Source organism: Elephantulus edwardii, unplaced genomic scaffold (genome assembly GCF_000299155.1).
Source record: "Elephantulus edwardii isolate Elephantulus edwardi_28Jun2011 unplaced genomic scaffold, EleEdw1.0 scaffold00001, whole genome shotgun sequence".
NCBI classification, from domain to species: domain Eukaryota; kingdom Metazoa; phylum Chordata; class Mammalia; order Macroscelidea; family Macroscelididae; genus Elephantulus; species Elephantulus edwardii.
Genome location: NW_006399751.1, coordinates 45323540 through 45344308, shown reverse-complemented (window position 1 = coordinate 45344308; position 20769 = coordinate 45323540). Strand labels below are relative to the sequence as shown.

The window sequence follows — 20769 nt, the reverse complement described above, 5'->3', positions numbered from 1 at the left end:
CCAGTTCTGGCCAGTGAGATATAAGAGTGGAACTAATGTTCATCTGGAATGCTCTAGAATGTTAAATGTATCTGTGTCTTGTATAAAGCCACCTCCCTCACTGTCCCTCTCTTTGCCAAGATCCCCTGCGTTCTCCACAACCCAGCATCTACAAAGCTTTATCTGGCATAAAGGGAGGCCTTTAGGACCTTACCCTAGGGCTACAACCAGCAGATGATATATATGTTCTGATTGCCAAAAGCCCATGCTATATTGCTCATCTCTTGAACTTTCCTCCTGAGTAGTAAGTCTGTAAGGAAGTTTCTGAGAAAAATGCCTCCCCTGCATAAGAAAACAGAGCCTCAACTTTATATCAATAAAAAGCCTGTATCTTTTGGTTCTCTCTATCTGGGTTAATCATTGGGTCTACGTTTTTAGGGGAAGGATTATTTTGGTTTTTTTGGTTACTGAGACAGATTGCTGCTTTCTTGACATCACATGAGTCTTTTCTTAGTAGATGTTAGGTTGTTGTAATTATATATTGACTCAAAGCATGGTAAAGTTTTGTGAAGTATCTATATATTGTGGTCCCTTCTTGGCCTGAGGCCCACAGAGCCAAGGGTCTGACAACAATGTTTCCCTCAAAGTACCTGAATGACAAACCAGGAAGCCTGTTTTTCTCTTCTAGAACTGTCATCTGTGCCCAGTATGAGGTGTCCTGTATCCTTCTGCTTGAGTTTAAGGGGTCCCACCTGGTGTATCTAGACAGCAGTGTTTCCCCCAAATTACCTGAATACAAACCCAGAAACATTTTACCTTTACGAGGAATGGTGTCTATGCCCAGTCCAAGCTGTCCTGTACCCTTCCAGTGGAGCTTAAGGGGTCTCATGTGGTGTATCTAGAAAGTGGATAAGCAGAGCTCAAGTTCTTAATAATACAATGTATTTATACTACATACACCAGATTGAGAATTATTCTCCATTTTGGTGTTTTGTTGCACAGAACAGTCAAAATATCTTTCCTGTTTAAGTCTTGATTAATCCTAATTGTACAGGTTCAGAGGGTTGAGTAATAATAATAAGAAAAACACCAGATGGTCTCCATGCATTCTACACTGTGCTAAGCAATTTGTGCAAGGGCTACAATCTTTTGATTATGTTTTTACACTGGGAAATTCTGGTGGTCTAGTCCCTAGAGAGTTGTGCTACCAACCCAAAAATGACCTCTCTTTGCTGGTTCTAATCCACCAAATGACTCCACAAGAGAAAGATGGGCAACTTCCTCCCATGTGACGTACAGTCTCTAAACACCTGCTGAAGGGTCAGCTGTGGATTGGCTCCAACTAGAAAGCAATGAGTTTGTGGTAGAGATTTTGTAGTCAAGAAAGTGAGATTAAAGAGCTAAGTACTTTGTCCCAAATTACAGCTAGTAAATGCTAGAACCAAGATTTGAACTCCTGAAGTGAGATGCTCTGCACTTTGTTCTGCCTGCCCTGCTCAAAGTACAGATTCTTCCTTTGAGACTGAAGGAGAGGATATCCAAGAACTAAAGGCTTCTACAAACATAACTCACAAAATCAGTGGGAAGAGAAGATTCTGAACAAGAAAAGGGAAGACATCTGAAGACAAAAGACGCAGAAAGCTCTTATGTGACTTAGAAACTAGTAAGTTCACACAAACCCTGAAGAAAGCTAAATTGGTAGAAATAACATCCATAATTAAGCCTAGAAATGCCAACTTCCATGAAAATTCTAAAAGAGTTTCAATGAGTTTTGGAGAAGGATCAATAACAATGTGAAAACTAAGTGTTCACACAACATGTCATTGAGTCAGCTCTGCGTTGATAACACTGTATGTCGGAGCAGAACTGGTTTTTTCCAATAGCTGATTTCTCAGAAGTAGTTCTCCAGACTTTTCTTCCGATGTGCCTCTGGACAGACTTGAAATTTCAACCTTTCAGTTAACGGTTGAGTGGCCTGAGATGTTCATCATGTGGACAACTGATGACTCCCAGTTCAGATTTCCTGGAACACTTACTGCATCTCAGGTACTGTTCTATGTGTTATTAATATTATTCTCACCTATAGCGTTGAGTAACTCAGCTGTCAAGGACCTCTTTAAAGTACTAAAGTGCAAAAATTTCATGTTGAAGATTAATATTCACCTGAGTCAAGTCATGGTGCTTTTTGTTGCTTCATATACATGTGAAAGTTGAACCATGAATAAGAAAGATCAGTGGAAAAACTGGTACTTTTGAAATACAGAGTTGGCAAGAAATATTCAAAATGCCATGGATTGCCAAAAGAACAAACACATCTATCTTAGAAGAGCAACTAACCCTTAGAACCAAAAATGGTAAGACTTATCTCACTTTCTTTGGACATATTATCAGAATGGGTGACTCCGTGGAGAAGGACATGATGATTGGAAAAGTAGGCAACAACTTTGCTCATTGCCATCGAATCAGAACTGACTCTTAGCTGGCCTTCCTTTCATTTATAGAGGCAGGAGATTACACAAGAGAAGCTTGCCCATTTTTCTCCCATGGATTCAAACTCCCTGCCTTTGCATTAGCAGTGCAACTTTCTAGCCCTTGGTCCACCAGAGTCAATGAAAAAGAAGAAGCCCCTCAAGGTTATGGATTGACAGAGTGACTGAATAATGGGGTTAAGTACAGCAGACACCATAAGAATGTCACACATTAGACAGGACCATTTGGTGGTGGATAGAGGAGCTGAGTAGACCCCAGCTGGATGGCACCTTACAATCCTTCGTAGTAACCCTATGGAGTTTACAGATGAGGAAGCCAAAGCTCCAGCTGGTCAACAAACTAAACCAAGAGTCACTCAATGTGTAGGTGGGGAGGCCAGGATTTGAACATAGTTTAATTCCAGGTGCTTTGGTGGGCAACCAGAAAGGTTTGCAGATCAGGTCTACCAGTCACTCTATGGAAGAAAATTGATGATTTTTACAGAATAATCTTTACCAAAAAAGTTGAAACTGTAAACCAACACTTGCTGCCATGGAGTCACTTCAGTTCTTTACAACCTTCCATCAGGTTTCTGAGTCTGTAAAGCTTAAGGAGAATGGACTGACCATCTTTCTCGCAGGGAGCAACTTGTGGATTTGAACTGCTAGAGATACATGGCCTTTAGATTAGCTGTACAATATGCTACAGAATACACCACCAGAGAACAATTGGAGGGTCACCTAAACAACTTAATAACAAAGGGTAGTAATCTATTCCAGAATAATGCTCAGGGCATTAGGATGCTCCATAAAGGAAAACAAAGTAACGAGGCCTCATAATGGAACAGAAACTCTTAGGAGACCTATATTTAAATCCTGCATCTTAGAAGCTGTACTGCTTGGCAGCATTCTTAATTTTTTTTGAGCCCTTGCTATAAATTAGGGATAATTGTACCTGCCCTATACCCCTCACTGCATTGTTATGAGGATCAAATGAAGTCATGTGTATGGAAGTACATTATAAACCTTACTGCTTCGTATAAAGATTGCTATTTATTACACCATCGGGCCCGGGGGGGGGGGGGAGAAGATGGCAGAATGAAAGAATCTGCAGAATTTTTGTCTAGTCTATGGGCAAATGACCCCCAAAGTTTGTTTTCAGCTGCTAGCATAGATCTTGTATGCAAAGCAGGGTTTTAAAGAACAACAACATTGAAGAGTATCAGTTTGAATGTTGATAAGTGTTTTATAAATAGCTGCATAATTAGCATGTACTTACTGCAAAAAGTATACATAATATTTTATTCCCTGTTGTAAGCTGTAATGAATCTGCTGCCTCTACATCCTAGGAGGTTTTCACTTACTTTCCCCATGATAATTTTAATACATGGAACCATTATTAGCTGAATTAAGAATAAGTAAATGAGCGGTAAAAAAAAAATTCAGAAAAATTACAGGTGCCTGTGGTGAGTAAGATAATAACTAGGTAAAAATATATGAAATAATTACAGTGTTTGAACGGCAGAGCCGGCGTGAGGAAAATGACTCAATGGAATCTTAAGCCTGCCGTTGGCGGGTGGAAGGAATGAAGCTTGCCTACACCCTGGCCTTCACCTCTTCTCATTCTCAGCCCCGAAGCTCACTGCACAGTTACCACCTCTCTCTCCCAGCATGTCCATGGGATGTCAGAGGAGCTGGGCCAATTCGATCAAGAGGTAGTCACTCTGGAAATGCGCTGTCCTGTGGATTAAATACAACCCCCACCCAAATTCTGAAAGATTCCATTAAAAGTAGTACCAGATGTCTTAGGATTCTTGCAGGCTTAGTCTACCTGATATTTGGTGGGAGGAGATATTTTAGAACTTTGCATTACATACAGCATTCCAAACAGGATCCTGAAGCCCTGGTGGGTTAAGTGTTGGGCTGGTAACCAACCAAAAGGTGGCTAGTTCAAATCCACTAGCTGCTCTGTAGAAGAAATATGGGGCAAATCTGTTTCTGTGCAGATGTACAAGCTTAGAAGTCCTGAGGGGCAGTTCTCTGCTGTCCTGGAGGGCCTCTGAGAGACAAGAATGAGTCAACAACTCTCAGACTCCTTGCTAGCAAGTGGGAACAGACTCATAGCTGTCCCTCCACTGGTTTTCTGAGGGTGTAAATCACCTGGGAGATTCCTCATCTTCCTCCCATGGAGTCACTGGTGGATTTGAACCACTAGAGAGGAGTGGCCTTTGGGTCACAGCACAAGTCCCTGTGGCTTGTGCCACCAGAGCTCACAGCAATGGGGAGAAACAACCAGTCAACAAATATTTGAGACTTCTGTTTCTGTCTGTACAATCCCTTTCTAGGACATGTAAATGCAAAATACGCGTAAGACAGGACTCTTGCTCCTAAGGATTCTGGCATAATACTTGTGATAGACATTTTGTTAGAATTGAGAATGGGATTAGAATTCTAATTGTTAGAAGTAGAATTTGAAGGGCCATGTGATTTCCACTGTTTGATTAGTAGGAATAAGCCCTTCTGAAGGGAGAGGTTTCAGAAAGAGAATGAATTAGCATTGTAGAGGAGAGAATCTGGTGTGGAAGCTGGAAGAGAGCCCTGGCCACCCGTTTATCACAGCAGCAAAGATGAGCTCACAGTGTTATTGTCTGCTCTGAGGGACTTTTTCACTTACGTCTCAGATGGCCTTCCTGTTACCCAGGAGGCTTCTAAGCCATCTGGTTTGCTACCTCAGATATGTTTGGGAAAAGAAATTCACATCAGATAAAACACAGGGCCTAGATCAGCCAAAAGAGCGCCAGAAAGAGAAGAAAATGAAGTTCTTATACCCAAAGAAATCAGTTCAGTGTGTCACTTTTCAGTTGGATAACTTCCCATTATAACATTTTCTTAAGAGAAAGAGAAAGGGGGGGGCGGGGGAGGGAAGGAGAGAAAGTGTGTGTGTGTGTGTGTGTGTGTGTGTGTGTAATGACAATTCAGTGAATTACTAGATTCTCTTGTGGACTTTTGACGAGTGTTTTCTGAGGTTCCAGATCATATTGTTTTCTGTATCTTTTCCAGCCATATTTCTTCTCGCTTGAACTCAGTCCTTATGATAGCTGGTACCTTATTCAATAAAAAAATGTTCCTTGTCCATTAGACAACAGTATTGCATTTCTATGGTGCTGTTCTCTTTAACGATTATCTTACTGCCTTCCCTCACTATAGACAATGTGTAACAGAGGGTAGAACTTTCCCTTTGTCTTTCCAAGGCTGTAAGTGTTTATGGAAGCACATTGCCACCTCTTTCTTCCACAGAGCCCCTGGTGGGTTTGAATCACTGAGCTTTTTGGCTAAAAACTTTAACCCCTGTGTCATCAGGGATTCTGAAGACAAGGAAGCTAATGGGCTTGGCTTCTTACTTCCTAAAAGAAATTTATCTGTTCTTCCCTCCCATTCTTTTCTGTAGAAATTTAAAAAATCCTCTGAAATCCTGTAGAGATTATCTTGGGAAAACTAGGAACCCCAACACCTTGACCTGGTCTAATTGATTGCTTTTAGAGTCTCTCTGTGTTCCTTAATGATCTGATTGACACAGACCAGTCGGACGGTAACTGTATGCTGCCTGTGGAGAGCAGAATCCTTGTGTATCTGCCGGGATTTGGCTTTAAAAGTAGTATTACTATTCTCCACTCCATTTAGCAAGTAAGTGTCTGTCTGGGCAAAGAAGAGACTTTAGGGATAAAAAGAACCTTGCTTTTAAATGTTCATGAGGAAAAGGGTGAAGCTCCTTTTAGTGCCTCCTTCTGGCACCTCTGGAAGGGGCCCTAGTCCACTGTGGGTAAAAGTAAACTGCAGCAACCCACAAGTGCATGGTTTGAATCCACCTCTAACTTCTTAAAACCCACATTATCACATTAATTGACCTTTTCTGTGGGGTTAGTTTCCTAAATTTGGGCTAAGAGTTCACTAGTATGAATTTTAGCTCAATAAGAACTTGTTTTTCCTATACATGATAACAACATAATTTAATAGTTAAAAATTCACTCAGGCTATGTTATTGTTGTTGTTGGGTGCCTGCAAGTCAACTATGAATTACTGTGGCCCTATGAACAACAGGTCTGAACTCTGCTGTATCCTATGCTGTATCCTACATGAGACTCTTATACTTGAGCCCATGAGTACAGTCATTATGTCAATTCATCTTGCTTGGGTTCTTCATCTCTGACTCTCCCCTTTTCCCCAGATGATGTCTTTTTCCAAGGTCGGGCCCTTCCTGAAAACATGTCCAAAGTATGTGAGACACATTTTTGCCACAAGCTATACTAAATGTATACCAAAAAGAACCCCAACCCCTTTTTATTTTTTTTCAACCCCTTTTTAAAAAACCAAAATACACAATATAATAAATACCTTTTTGAAATTTGTATGATATGATTTCACATTGTCACGGTTCATGGTCATTGGGAAGGTTTTCATTGAACCTGTCTTTCACAGCCTTTAGACACGACTGCTTTGATCTGGAAAGCAGGGGAGCAGCCTAGACTGCAATGTCAGGTGACGATCCTGGATGTGACTCTGGCAGGAGTCAAGGTTCTGCCAGGCAATCTGTTGAGTGAGTAGCACAACAACTTTTTCAGGGCTTTAAACATTTGAAAGCATTCTCAGAAGGAAGCACATTCTGTTCACACCTCGGACTTTTCACCTCCTCTTGTATGTGTCCTGATTTGCCTTCTCCAGCTCCCACACCTGTCCTCCCCACCCTGGCCATCCTTGCTTTCTCATATTGACTTCTTACAATAGAAATGTAACCTGCTCAAACCCAGGTTTCTGCATAAACACAAACAGAAGAGAACATCATGGAAAGACAGCATTGTGTTTTCTTCATGCTCAGTCCACTGATTGGTTCTCGTGCTTTAGAGTTGTCAAAGCTGTAACTAAAAGAGAGTTTGGAGGCGAATTCATCCTCCTTCCTTATCTCACAGGGACGTAAGTGGAGACCTACAAAAGCTGAGTAACTTACCTAAAATTAGATCAACAACAGCACTGGAACGCCTATCTTTTGACTCTTACAGGAACCTGTAGTTATTTTGCAGTCAGTCATAAATTGCTTATTTGCTACTCAACATGTGTCTATTTATGCTACTATATGCCGTAAGGGAGTGGCCATGAAATATGGTACCCAACACTGCGGTTCTTTGGAAAGAAAAACTGAATTATGCATGCATGAGAGCAAGAGACCAAAGGGTTAATCAGAAAAGAAAGAATTTTCACATAAAGTGATCTTTCTTCCCTCTTTTATTGCACGCTCAGAGAGGATTGCAGCTATACAGGTTGAGCAATTTTCTTTTTTTATGAATCCCATGCTCAATTTATGAAAGCCATTTTGCAACCCATTTACATGCAGTAAACCATTGCTTTAAGGTTTTGTCATTTACTTTGATTACAATTATTTATAGTCCTTTTAGAAAAGTTCCTGTACTTGGTCAGCTCTCAAGCACAGCCCTGCCAGGGAGCGGGTTTCCAGTGTCCTGTAAGCCAGGGCAGTAAGCGAGGGTACAGCCGGTCTTGGTCTTAATAGTTTTATAGCAGCCTGCTGCAAGGAAAGTGAGGAGTGTAAGAAGAAGAAAACCTGCTGGGATCAGAACTGTGGGCCCACCCAGAGCTGTCCCTGCACACTCTAGTTCTATAATCCTCCTCCAAGTCACTTAGACTTCTCACTTTTAGAAAGGCAACGACACCTTTATTGTATCATAATCCAGTTTACCTAAGACATTTCATGTGCACATTATGGTGGAAATGATAATGAAAGTTTCATTGTCCAAACCATTAAAAAGAATTGTGTTTGACTTTAAAATTTTGTGATTACCTGCTGTTTTCTGTAATGTAATCCACAGGTAAATGTATACTTTTTCCCCCAAAACATGGGACTGTGATCTAGAGAGACTAGTGAACCTGATTAAATAGAAAAATCAAAATTAAACCCAACTACCATCAAGCTGATTCCAGTTCATGGCATCTCTCCACCCAGTTTCCAAAACTGTTAATTTTTATGGGAGAAGACAGCCTCATCTTTCTCTTCTGGTACAACCAGTGGATTCAAACTGGACTTTTTGGTTAGCAACTCTACAATTTCATGTGCCTCATGACCAGCTTAAGTAGAGACATAACTTAATTACTCTTTACAGAGGCCTGCCCTGTTGTTCTCATTAAAAGCCTGTGCTGGGGATTGTTACCTGGCACACAGTAGATTTTCAGTAATTATTTGTTGTGTTAATGAATAAATAAAATTTCTAGATGAAATGCAACAAATAAGTTCATCCTGGAGAGAGTGAAGCTAGGCTGCTCCTTGGAGGCAAGGATTCTGAAGCTCCTACTGACATACTTTGGACATGTTGTAAGGAGAGACAGGTCCTTAGGGAGGGACATCATGCTTGGTAGGGTAGAGGGACAGCGCAGGAAGGGAAGACCCTCTATGAGGGGGATTGATTCAGTGGCTGGGGTAATCGGGATGTGTATGTCAGAGACAATAAGGTTGGCACAGGATAAAGCAGGGTTTAGGGCTATGGTACATAGGGTTGCTATGAGTTGCAGGCGACTCGACAGCACATAACAACAACAGATGAAATGCACTGTGTTAGCGACAGCATGGAATACAAAGACAAATAAACATCATCCAAAATTTCAATGAGCTTATAGCTTAGTTAAGATGTCTACCCATAAAAACTTAAAACGCTAGTATAAATAAGAACAAATACTGTTTAAGACCATTATTGTAAACACACAAGGATAACCAGTGAGATGTGTATGGATATACAAATAAGGAAGGGGAGGGAGTAGGGGGTCTAAGGGTGAGGAAAAGGCACTCATGGGGTTTAAGAGTTTGGTGGGTAGAAGAAGGGAGTGATATTATATAAATATATATAAATATAATTTTTAAAATATTTTTTAAAAAGCTAATATTGCCATGACAGGAATCCAGAATGAAGGTTATACAGTGGAGTGGACTTGGGTGGAGGGATTGCATAACAATGAAAGAGTTTCACTTTTCAAGGAGAAGAGAGAACTGGGGGAAAGGGGGTAGGCCAGGAGAAAAGCGCAACAATGAATGACTGGAAACCCTAAGTCTCTGTAAACTTTAAATTAATTTAAAAAAATACAAAAAAGCTAATATAAGTTGTGGTTGTAGATAAGAGGAAAGGTATGATGTAGCTATTATATCCAAATTCCTCCCCGGAGGATTGGCACTAGCAAATCTTCTTCCTCACACTAGGAGAGTTCATCTACTTTCAGACTCAATGTCCCACCTATGTCTCTTTGAATCAGTCATGGTCTTGGCAAAGTCCCCATCGGAAAGATTTAACTGAAATAAGTTCAGCAGAGTTGTGAGCAGGCCTTTGGAAAGCAACAAGAGATGGCAAGGTCCCCAAAGACAAGCAACAGTAGGAAGCATTGCTGTTCCTAGAGTCTAGAACCAGGTAGGGAGGCAAGCAGGGGATGCACTGAGAGCCTGGAGAGAGCTAGAGGTCGGCCCAAGAATCCATGTCAACACACAAAAGGAAAGGAAGCACATGTCAGGTCAAAGTCAGCAGGTCTCAACAAGGATGTGTATGCATTTGGTCCATGCAGTTTCTGGGGACTCTGAGACTTCATTGAATTGCTTCAGTGCAAAAATGGCCAACTTTCTGAAACTATGTCTAACAGTCTCTTTGGCAAGTAGCATAGTGAAATGAATTTGAAACAGCTAAATACATGTCTTCCTTGACTCCGCGGCACTTACCATGCTCAGCCTTCCCAAGGAACAGAACAGGAGAAAATGGACTATGCCCTCAACAACAAGAGGCGAGTCATCCGCCTGGTTCTCCAGTGGGCTGCCATGAATGGGGACCTTCTCCAGGAGGATGACGTGGCTGTGGCTTTCCTAGAGGTATGTTTGTCATCTCTTCAGAGAAGTACTGTCTCTATAACACAGTGGGACCCTACCAGTATGCACACCAGCTTCTCCTGAGAGACGGTATTGCAAATCTTTAGCCTTTGCTAACATTTTCATTAATAAGAAAAGCACTTTAAGAAAAAGAAGTACATCATCCATTATTCCCTCATTCTAATTCAATTGTTAATAGCTTTTTTATTAATAGCTTTTTTTAAAATTTAGGTTGTTTATTTTTCATTTCAATGAACATCTACAGAGATTTTGGGATTCCATTCATTCATTGTTGCACCCTTCTCCCCGCACAAACCCCTCCCCCCCATTTGCTCCTCTCCTTGAAAAGCAAAAGAAAAACTCCCTCATTGGTACACAATCCCCCCCCCGCACCTCCCCAAACCCCACCCCCTAGCCCCAAATATAATCCACTCTACAACCCTCATTGCATTAATAGCTTTTTAATGTAACTTTAGTTAGATCTCTTTTTCTTTTTTTATTTTACATAGTTGTAATCATACTTCATCATTTTTCAGAATTTTTTTCGACTTTATATAGGATTTTTCTTTGTCTGCTTTATGATGAATGTATCATGACTTTTAAGTGGCTGTGCCACAGATATATACGTCATTTTTCCATAGAATCCATTTTTCCATTTCTCCATAGAATAATAATAGGGAGCTCTGATGGCATAGTAGGTAGGAGGTTGCTCTGCCAACCCAAAGGCAGGTGGTTCAAATCTACCAGCTGCATCACAGGGGAAAGATGGGCAATCATCTCTTATGCAATTTACAGCCTCTGGGAACCTGCAGGAGGGTCAGGTATGGGTTGGTTCTGATTTCCAGGACAATAAGAGAAAAAGAGGATAACAGTGCAAGGAAAATTTTTACAGAATGCTTCTCTACATGGTTATTTTTCTAAAAGTGGAATTCCTAGGTGAAATGGTAGTGAACAGATAATTTTATAGAGGAATTACCTGAACAGTAAGTAGAGGAGCTTTAAGTGAGGGATACATTTACTTGTTAACAGCTTTAAGCTGAATTTCCATTTTTGTCCCCACTACTTTTCTCTCCCTGTATTAAAATATTGACCCTGACCTTTAATTCTTAATTACTCCAAATTCTACTTCTAAATTCTCCCCTCCAAAACTTGGTACCTTTATCAGAAGTACCTTCTTTGCAGGCAAAAGGTAATGTTGCTTCTACTCTACTTTTTATCAGTCTGTGTTCTAAAATGTATTATCCCAAAGAAGTACATCCTTTCTCTCCTCTTTAATCATTCATTTCCACAGGTAAAGGGACAGAATAAGGCAAGGTGGGCTGTGAGAGTCCCTTAAGATTGCAAAATGAAGGTTTTAAAAATGTAAATGTCCAGTAGTCACTTGTATCCTACATTGGCCCATGTTCTCTACCTACTGAATGCAGTATTATTTTGCAGATAGACCAGAGTTGATGGTTAAAATGGCCATGGCCAGGGTCACATCCTCCTGTAGAGGCCACTGCTCATGAGTAAAGCAGAGCACTGAAGCTGGAGTCGGCAAGGACCCTTGAAAGTACTCCACAAATTCAATATGGTGCTGAGCTGTGCCTGCATTTGTACCACCACTGGGCTCTGGTGGCTGAGTGGTAACGTGTTGCACTGCCAACCCAAAGGCACACAGTTTGAAGCCACCAACTGCTCCAAGGGAACAGATGAGCCATCTCCTTTCTGTGTCATTTACTGTCTCTGAAAACCCACTGGCGGGTCAGCTATGAGTCAGTTCATACTAATCCGCACAAAACAACAATTATAAATCTCAAACATTAAACACTAAACAGTATTTTAAATAAATATTAACATTTCCCTAAAAAAAAATTTCGAGGTGATAAAAATCCTCTGAAAGTGTAGGCTCTATGAAGTCCAGAATGACTACAGACGTATCATTGCCTTTCATAGAAATAATTCATTTGTACTGTTGACTTTAGGTGTATACTCGTGGCTGTCAAGTCAGAACCAACTCACAGCTGACCCTTCGTTGGGTTCCTCTGACTGTAGATTGCACAGGAGGACATTGTCCAAGCTTTCTCCCTTGGAGAAGCTGGTGAATTTGGATCTGCTGGGCAATTCCTATGGATTATGCCACCAGCATGCCTTTGGGTGTATGTTGCTATATACCATCGAGTCCAAACCTATTGATAGCTGACCCTCCTGTGGGTTTTTAAGAGGAAGTAAAGTACATGGGAGGAGATTGCACATCCATCTCCTGTGGAGCAGCTGATGCATTCAAACCACCTGTCTTGAGGTTAGCAGTGCAAAGCTTCACTATTAAGCCACCAGAGCTCCCTTTAAGTATATAGTAATTTAATCCCCACACCCCCAGTGCATGAACTATGGGCTAGAGCTGTTAGTAACACAAATTTAGTAGGAACACATCTTTGCTACTCTTTACAGAACACTGCACCTTTTGCTGCTCTTGTTAAAAGCCTGTGACCTTTACCAATTACAGGAGTTTTATGTGTCTGTATCAGATGATGCCCGGATGATTGCTGCCCTCAAGGAGCAACTGCCAGAGTTGGAGAAGATCGTCAAACAAATGTAAGGAAGGGCTTGATTTGGGGGATATGATTTTTAAACAAATTAGATGCCCGCCTTCCAGCCAAACCATCATCTAGAAGATCTTTTGCCCATGAAAATGCTAAAGATGGTTTTTAAATCCCTACAGAGTATCCTGATCTGAGCAGCCAGAATAGGGCAGAGGTAGTTAGATGAGGACAGGTAGAAAAAAAGACTGAGATTCTGCTCAGTTGCATTATGTGCTGAAGTTCTACCCAAAGAGCTTTCTTTGGGGACCCAACTTAGTAAACTTAGTCCCTTTGGCAAGGACTTAATTCTTATTGCCTGTGAATCAGAATTGATTAATAGCTGAACCTCATGAGGGTTTTCTGAAGATTTTGAGGCTCCATCTTACATACTTAGTGCATGTGGCCAGGAGGGACCTGTCTTTGGAGAAGGATATCATGCTTAGAAGGGTAGAGGAACAGCACAGGAAAGGAAGACCCCAGGTAAGATGGATTGACACAGTAACTGGAATAATGGGGATAGATGTGTTGGAGACAGTGATATTGGCTCAGGATAGAGTAGGGTTCCAAACTCCTGTCCATAGGGTCGCTATGAGTCATGACTGACTTGACAGCACATAACAACAACAACAGATAGCACAGGAGGATAATGTCCACCCTTCTCCCACGGAGCCACTGCAGTCTAACTACTAGAGAGGCCCTGCTTTAGGGTTAGCAGTGTAACTCCCTGCAATGAAGCCACCAAGGACTTCTAGTAATTAAGTGGTCAGTGACACTTAAAGGAAGTTTGAGAGGAACTACTAGTCAGAAGACAAATTGCATTGGAAAAGTCAGCTGTGAGGGACCTCTTAAGAGTACTGAAGAGCAATGACGTCAGGCTGGAGACTAAGGTGCTCCTGATCCAGTCTATAGTCTTCACAACTACATGCTATGCATCTGAGGGTTGGACAGTGAATAGGGATGATAGAAAGAGAATTGATGCCTTTGAGCTGTGGTGCTGGAGAAGAGTTTTGAATATATCATGGACTGCTAGGAGAACAAACAGATTTGTCCTGAAGAGGGTGAAGTCAGAACGCTCCTTGGAGTCAAGGATTCTGAAGCTTCATCTAACATACTTTGGGCATGTTGCAAGGAGGGACTAATCCTTGGAGAGGGATGGCACAGGAGAGAAAGACCCTGGATGAGATGAATCGATTCTGTGAGTGAAGTGATGCAAATGAGTGTGTTTGAGACAGCGAGGTTGGCACAGGATAGAACGGCATTTAGGGCTCTTGTATGTAGGGTTGCTTTGAGTTGCAAGTGGCTTGATGGCACATAACAACAACAACAACTAATGTTTTGAAAGAACAGTGTCAGATTTTATTTACATTTAAGTAAAAAAAGAACAGTGTCAGATGTATTCAATAACGTGCTTTCTCTGCTTTCCATAGTTTAGAAGAAGCAAAGGCTCCACAAAAGAAGGTAAGTGGTTTGCATTTGGATTCTTCAACTGTGTTCAGCAGCATTTCTGTTCTCAGGAAATATGTTGCAATATCCACAGTCTGTCTTCTTTTAAAAAAAAAACCAACACATTGTGTTAGTTTAGTTTTTCCTAGCTTTTATTGTGAGTTGAGAGACATTTTATAGAGCAAATTGGTTTTCCATTCATCAATTCAAATATGTTATATTCCATAACACTGGTTATAATCACACAAGCATAGCACTCTTCCCACTTCTTCCCGGTGTCTCCCATGTCTATTCATCCTTCTCTCCTACGTTCTCCTGCCTTCTGGGCTTTATCGCTAGGCATGTATTGCCCTTTTGAAATTGTATGGTGATTGTTCTAAGGAATGTGTTCCTTCTTGTGTGTTTACTGATCACTGTCTAGCCCTACCTGTTGGTCGGCTGTAAGCTGAATCATGGAGGTAGTTTTTATTCTAGTCTTGAGGGGTAGCTAAGGGCCATAGTCTCAGGGATACCACCAGTTTCTATCCAACAAGTCAGACTGACATTTATTACCATTTTGAGTTCTGAGTCATATTTTCCTCCCATCCTATCAAGGACCTTCTGTTTTAGTTAAGGGTTCAGAGCAGTCAACAGTGGTAGCCAGGTACTACCTAATTTGGTCTCGGGGTCATGGAGACTATAGTTCACATGGTCCATTGATGCTTTGAACTGATAGTCTTTGATTTTTCTTCTGTCTTGTCTACTCCAAACAAGGAGAGACCAACAATGCACTTTAGGTGGATGCTCACTTTTTGTTCATTTCTGGACTCTCCTCGCTTCTCAGGAGCTGCCTCTAAGATGCCGGTGTGCATAGGTCATTCTGCCTGATAACGATTGATTCTGTTATTATTTTTACAGCACAAGGTTCTTTTGCAACAGTTCAACACTGGAGATGAGAGAGCGCAAAAGCGCCAGCCTATCCGGGGCTCTGATGAGGGTGAGGATTCTCTTCCAACTCATGTTTGCCTAGATTATTTGAAACCAGAAAACAGTCTTTCACCTGGGAAGCATTTCCTTGAACCCACAGAATGGCTCAAACCCCTTGCAGAAGTGGCTTTCTTTCAGGCACCCTTTTGCACTACTGTTATTTATATTCTTGGATGCTGTGCCTGGTGCTAAGGCGCTTGCCCATATGTCCCTGGCTCAGCCTCTCTCATTTTTCCACTTTCCTTTGAAAGATTACCTCCTGGTCTGATAGGCAGGGATGCAGCTTTTCGGAGAAAAGCTGATGGGCAGGTGTATGGGGCTTTGCAGCTTCCAATGGGAATGTGGGGTCCTGGGTCATCTACAAGGTGGGAGCACTCTCTTCCAGCCAACAAGGAGCCAAAGATACTGGCTATAATTGGGGGTTTTAAAGATTTCTCCAAAATCTTACAGATAAAAAGTAATAGTAATAGTAATAATAATAATAATAATAATAATAATATAATCTTTACATCCACAATTGTTAAGCCACAAATGAATTTTGCAATTTAGGTGTGCCTCTCAATTTAAGAATTACAGTAGCTAGAATTGCTTCCAGGATTGATTTGTTCAAAGAGAGCCTTGTTGCCTTAAAGGCTGAGACATGTGGCCTGACCCCCAAAGTATAAAATCCAGGGAAAATATGAGCAGAAATGAATGTTAACATATGTTAATGGCCCATGGGTGGAAAGACTCCTGCTTGCTAGGCTGTTATTGTAGACTGCTGTGCACTGCTATGCCCTGGTTAGGGTAGCTGGCATCTACTAATCTGCCCACCATACTTGCTGTATTTTGAAAAAGAAAGGCTGGAAGAGATAACATAGGCCAAGAATTTGGCCTAAAGACATTTGTTATGTTCACAAAAATCCAGTTAGGGAATTTGGTGGTAGTTATGTGTTGTATGTTGTGTTTTGGTTTTAATTAAGACAAGCCACATGCATGCCTGGTCTTAGATTAATTTTAGGATAATGAGGCCTGGTGACACAGTGGTTAAACCATTCAATTGTTAACCCCCCAAAAAAGCAGATGGTTTGAACCCACAAGAAAATGATGAGATAGTCTGGGTCAGTAAATATTTATAGCCTTCGAGATCCTGTGGGCAGTTTCAGTCTGCCCTCCAGGGTCACTTTGAGTTAGAACCAATCCGATTGCACTCGGGGACAAGTGTAAGGGCAGATGTACCTAAAAATATATCTAGGAAGGTCTATAATAAAATACACATTGTAAGCAAATAAATATGTCTGGTCAGATGATGCAAATTTTAATGGACAGCTAAATATTTTGTATTGAGTGATCTTCTTAAGACTTCCCAAGGCCAACTTCTAATATCATTATTGCCTTTCTGATAGTTCTGTTTAAAGTCTACTGCATGGACCACACGTATACAACCATCCGGGTGCCTGTGGCAGCATCCGTGAAGGAAGTCATCAGCGCGGTTGCTGACAAGCTGGGCTCTGGAGAAGGCATGATCATAGTGAAGATGAGTTCTGGTGGAGGTAACAGCTTTAATTGGTATTTTTGGCTTCTGCAAAATGGAGATCCTATCTAAAGAGGGGACTTGCCAAGAATTGGCTTGGTCCTTTCAAACTGATCTGGAGAGACGGATTGGTATTCTCTGTGCTCCCATGAGTGACAGAGACGACAGGGCTAGGTTACGGTTTTACTATCCCCTCTCTTATAGGGTAGGGAGTTCTGACGGTGTCATCCATAGAGTATTGTGCTGTTAACCCAAAGGTGGTCGCCTCTCTGGCAGTTTGAATTCACCAGCAACTCCTCAGGAGAAAGATAGGCGCCTTCCTCCCATATAATTTACAGCTTCTGAAAACCCCTTGGAAGGTAAACTGTCAGTTGGTTCCGACTTGAGGTTTTGCGGCTTTTTTTTTTATCATGTGGGTAGAAGTCCTTGAGAGAGAGAAGCACACAGCTCTGCTCCTAAGTAAATCCTAAGGGCAAGCAGACCGGCTTCTGTAGAAATCCTACTGAACCGTTCACACCCACAACACATGGGCTTTCTGTGAGTTAGAATCGACTTGTTGGCAGTGGAGTTGACCTGCTTGATATCTTGTGGATAGGAATCCAGGGGTGATGCAATTAGTTAACATGTCTGGTTGCTAACCAGAAGATTCAAGGTTCAAGTCCACCCAGAGGTGCCTTAGTAGAAAGACCTGGCAATCTACTTCCACCAAAATAAGCCACTGAAAGCCCCAGGAAGCACCATTCTATTCTGGGTCATTAGAGTTGGAACCAATGTGACAGCAGTTGACATGTTCAGTAATAGCTGTACAACACAGTGAGCAGAACTAACATCCCTGGATTATACCTTCAAAATGCTTAAAGTGCTAAAAATTTTCATTAGATACACTTAACCACAATAAAATTTTCCGTATTTAGGGAGTGAGCAGAAATAATAATAAAGTTTGCACCTGAGGTCTTTTGGAATCAGAGGGACAATTTTCATTTTCAAAATGTGATCTTCCCAAAGTGCTGGACGTTATTACCAGGCAAAGACATAAGTTGTTACATAAATAGAAAGTGCAGTTTTGTATGTAATTACATCTCTTTGGTGCAGCACTGGGTGAATTGACCCTTGGGCATTTGCATTCCTATTCCGTGGTCATTTCTGATGGCATCCTGAGCTTCGGTGCCTGCGTGAACACTGTGCCGTTTTTATTCAGTGGGTCCCTTCAGTGCTATGTTTTATGCAGTCGCTCTGCGTGTTCCGGTAATTCACCGAGCCAGCAATTTGTTGGTGTGATTAGGGCAGTGCAGCAAATCTCAGATGCATTTAATAGGCAATCTCATGCTTTTTATGTTCACAGAAAAGGTGGTGCTCAAGCCTAACGACGTTTCAGTATTTACGACACTCACCATTAATGGACGCCTGTTTGCTTGCCCGCGAGAGCAATTCGATTCACTGGTAGGTGTGGATGGCCTCCTTGGAGCAGAAGCTGCAGTCAGAAAAACTTGTCTGGAGCTTCGCTTTGCAGTCATGTTGAACCAAGTTGCTTAAAAAGTCTCGAATGCTACTTCCCTTTTTCTTTTTCAGTGCTCTGGTAGATAAGTCACTGGCCTGCCTTTGGGATGCTCTGAGCTTTAGATTTTGTTCGTAGGAATTAGCCAGGTAGTCTCACAACTGGGCCACCACTCAACTTTCAGAACCCTTTGTTGGAATCTACCACCTTGAAATGGCCACTAATTGAAATGTTAATGTTTTAAAAATCTGCATACTTAGCCCAGGGTGGAAAGAAAGCTTTTTCTAAGCTAGATATTGCTGCTCATCAGACTCCAAAGAAAGCTGGAGAAATGCATTATGGAATAGCCACCAGCCAGACTAAGAACTGCTATGTCCTGAAAGGACAGCCCCCTTTGCTCGGTCCCCACACAGTCTTGTCCACAGCCTGTGAATAAAGAGCTGCCCCCTGCTAATTATTTTGTAGCTGCTCTCTTTGGTGCTGGTGGTGGAGTTCATGTGTATTTATCCCATAAAAATTGGACACAGAGGTGACTAGCTGTGAAAGCATCTTAGGAAGCCTGTGGGGCCAGTTCAGCTGGTAGGAAAACTAGATTTCTCAGTCTATGGACATATACAAGGCAAATGCTGTGTACAGGAGAGCCCGGGGGAAAACCTCATTGTGTTTAGAGATGGAATTGAACTCCTAAGTGATGCATGGATACGGTTCAACTTCAAAGAAGTCCAACTTAAGTCAGAATTCCCTCCCTTGGTCAGTTTAGAACTTGTTTTCAGCCTTACCAGAACCCCAGTTTCCTGATTTGGGAGAGTTGTTTTGTGCAACCTAAGGATGTTAAGTGGATATTTGTGATTTACCCCCCTTGAAATCAAACCAAACTCATTACTTTCAAATTAGACCAACTCACAGCTGACCCTCCAATGGTTTTCTGAGGAGGGGGGAGAAAAGAGGGAGAGAGAGGAGAGAGAGATACTGAGATTGCACAGGAGAAGATTGCTCATCTTTCTCCCTCAGAGCCACTAGTGGATTCAAACTTTCAGAGAGGCCCAGGCTCTGGATTAGCAGCACAGATCTCTGCAGACTAGGTGAGCAGAGCTCCCTATCCACTTAGAGTAGAACGTACACAAATGCATCATCTGTTCTCTTACTCCTCTCTCATCCATCCAGTCCTTGAGAACTCATGCTCTGCTTTTCCTCCACCTCCTACAAGACCTGAGCCTGCTCACAGCCCTTCTCATATATATTTCCACACATCTGCATTCATTGCTAGGAGTGCGGGTGGGACAACAGTTATGCGTTGAGCTGCTGACTTGAACCCACCTAGCAGCTCCACAGGAGATCTGTTTCTGTGATACAGCCTCACAGACCTTAGGGCACATTTCTACTCTCTCACAAGGCATTGCTGAGAGTCAGAATCAACTCAACAGCACACACACCACCTACACTGCACTCATTGCCTTCCATATATATACATCCCAACACTGGGGGGGAGCGGGCACGTTGGGCATGAGTAATGCTACTGTCTCCCAGAAGTAAAAACCACAACGAGCCAGCTTAGCTGTAGCCCTGGAGAAGGTGCTGTGTGATATGTTTAGCACATGGGCTCTCAGCGACTCTTGCCAGCTGGGTCTGGCCACAATGTCAAAATGATGTGGTGTGTAGCTAGAGGGTGGACTGTTTCCAGCTCCCTGTGGGCCAGATACTAACTTTTTAAGCCTCTGTTTATGTGCTCACAATCCTGCAGCCTTACAAGCTCTTAGCCCTTGCTAGACTTCGTCTTCCATTTTAAGGCCTGAGTAATTGAAAGGAATTTGCTCTTTGATAAGAATCCCTGGTCATGAACTTGTCTTAGCCTGTTCTCTGTAGAACCTCTGCCTTATTCTGTGCTGTGGATTAAGTCATCACACTAAAGGGCGGTCAGTCCTTATCTGCCTCATATAATGTTAGACATGCAGTGCCTTTTCCGGCTTTCTAAAGATTGCCTTTGGGGACAGTCCTTCTAGGAAGAGCAGTAACAGAATGACTCTGCAATGTAGAATGTTGGCCAACCATGCTGGTCCATCGGTTCATATTTACAAGCTGTCTCCTTTGTTCTCTGTGCTGTGCTCAATGCTGGGTGACCCTAGATCTGGGCCCCAGAGTCTCTGTCCATAAGTGAGGGACAATCATGCTGGGGAGATGCAGCGGGTGCCAACTGCCAGGAACAGAAAGAGCTCAAGTGTTGAATGCTGTTGTCTGGAATTAGTATAGTGCCAGCAATTTATCCTACTGGTTTCTGAAGCTTTACTCTCTTGACATTTTGTTTAAGCATAAATGTTAGTACAGGAAAAATTATAGTAAAATCCCATTGTACTGTAATTTGTTCTGCTTCTCCCTGTTCACTTGTTCATTGGGGTTTTATTTAGCACCTACTGCATCACTCCAGGCATGTGCATTGTCAGACC

General features: G+C 42.0%; 1 protein-coding gene across 4 annotated transcripts in view; it reads left to right on the top strand.

The window, feature by feature from the left end:
• The window catches only part of RAPGEF4 (Rap guanine nucleotide exchange factor (GEF) 4), a 423137-nt gene that overhangs the window by 371419 nt on the left and 30949 nt on the right, over positions 1 to 20769 (top strand). For all 4 annotated transcript variants that reach the window (XM_006878827.1, XM_006878828.1, XM_006878830.1 and 1 more), the window contains 6 exons: positions 10203 to 10353; positions 12836 to 12924; positions 14339 to 14369; positions 15252 to 15330; positions 16706 to 16852; positions 18176 to 18273. In XM_006878827.1, coding sequence (XP_006878889.1) covers positions 10203 to 10353; positions 12836 to 12924; positions 14339 to 14369; positions 15252 to 15330; positions 16706 to 16852; positions 18176 to 18273 — 595 coding nt within the window. The remainder of the gene's footprint in view (positions 1 to 10202; positions 10354 to 12835; positions 12925 to 14338; positions 14370 to 15251; positions 15331 to 16705; positions 16853 to 18175; positions 18274 to 20769) is intronic.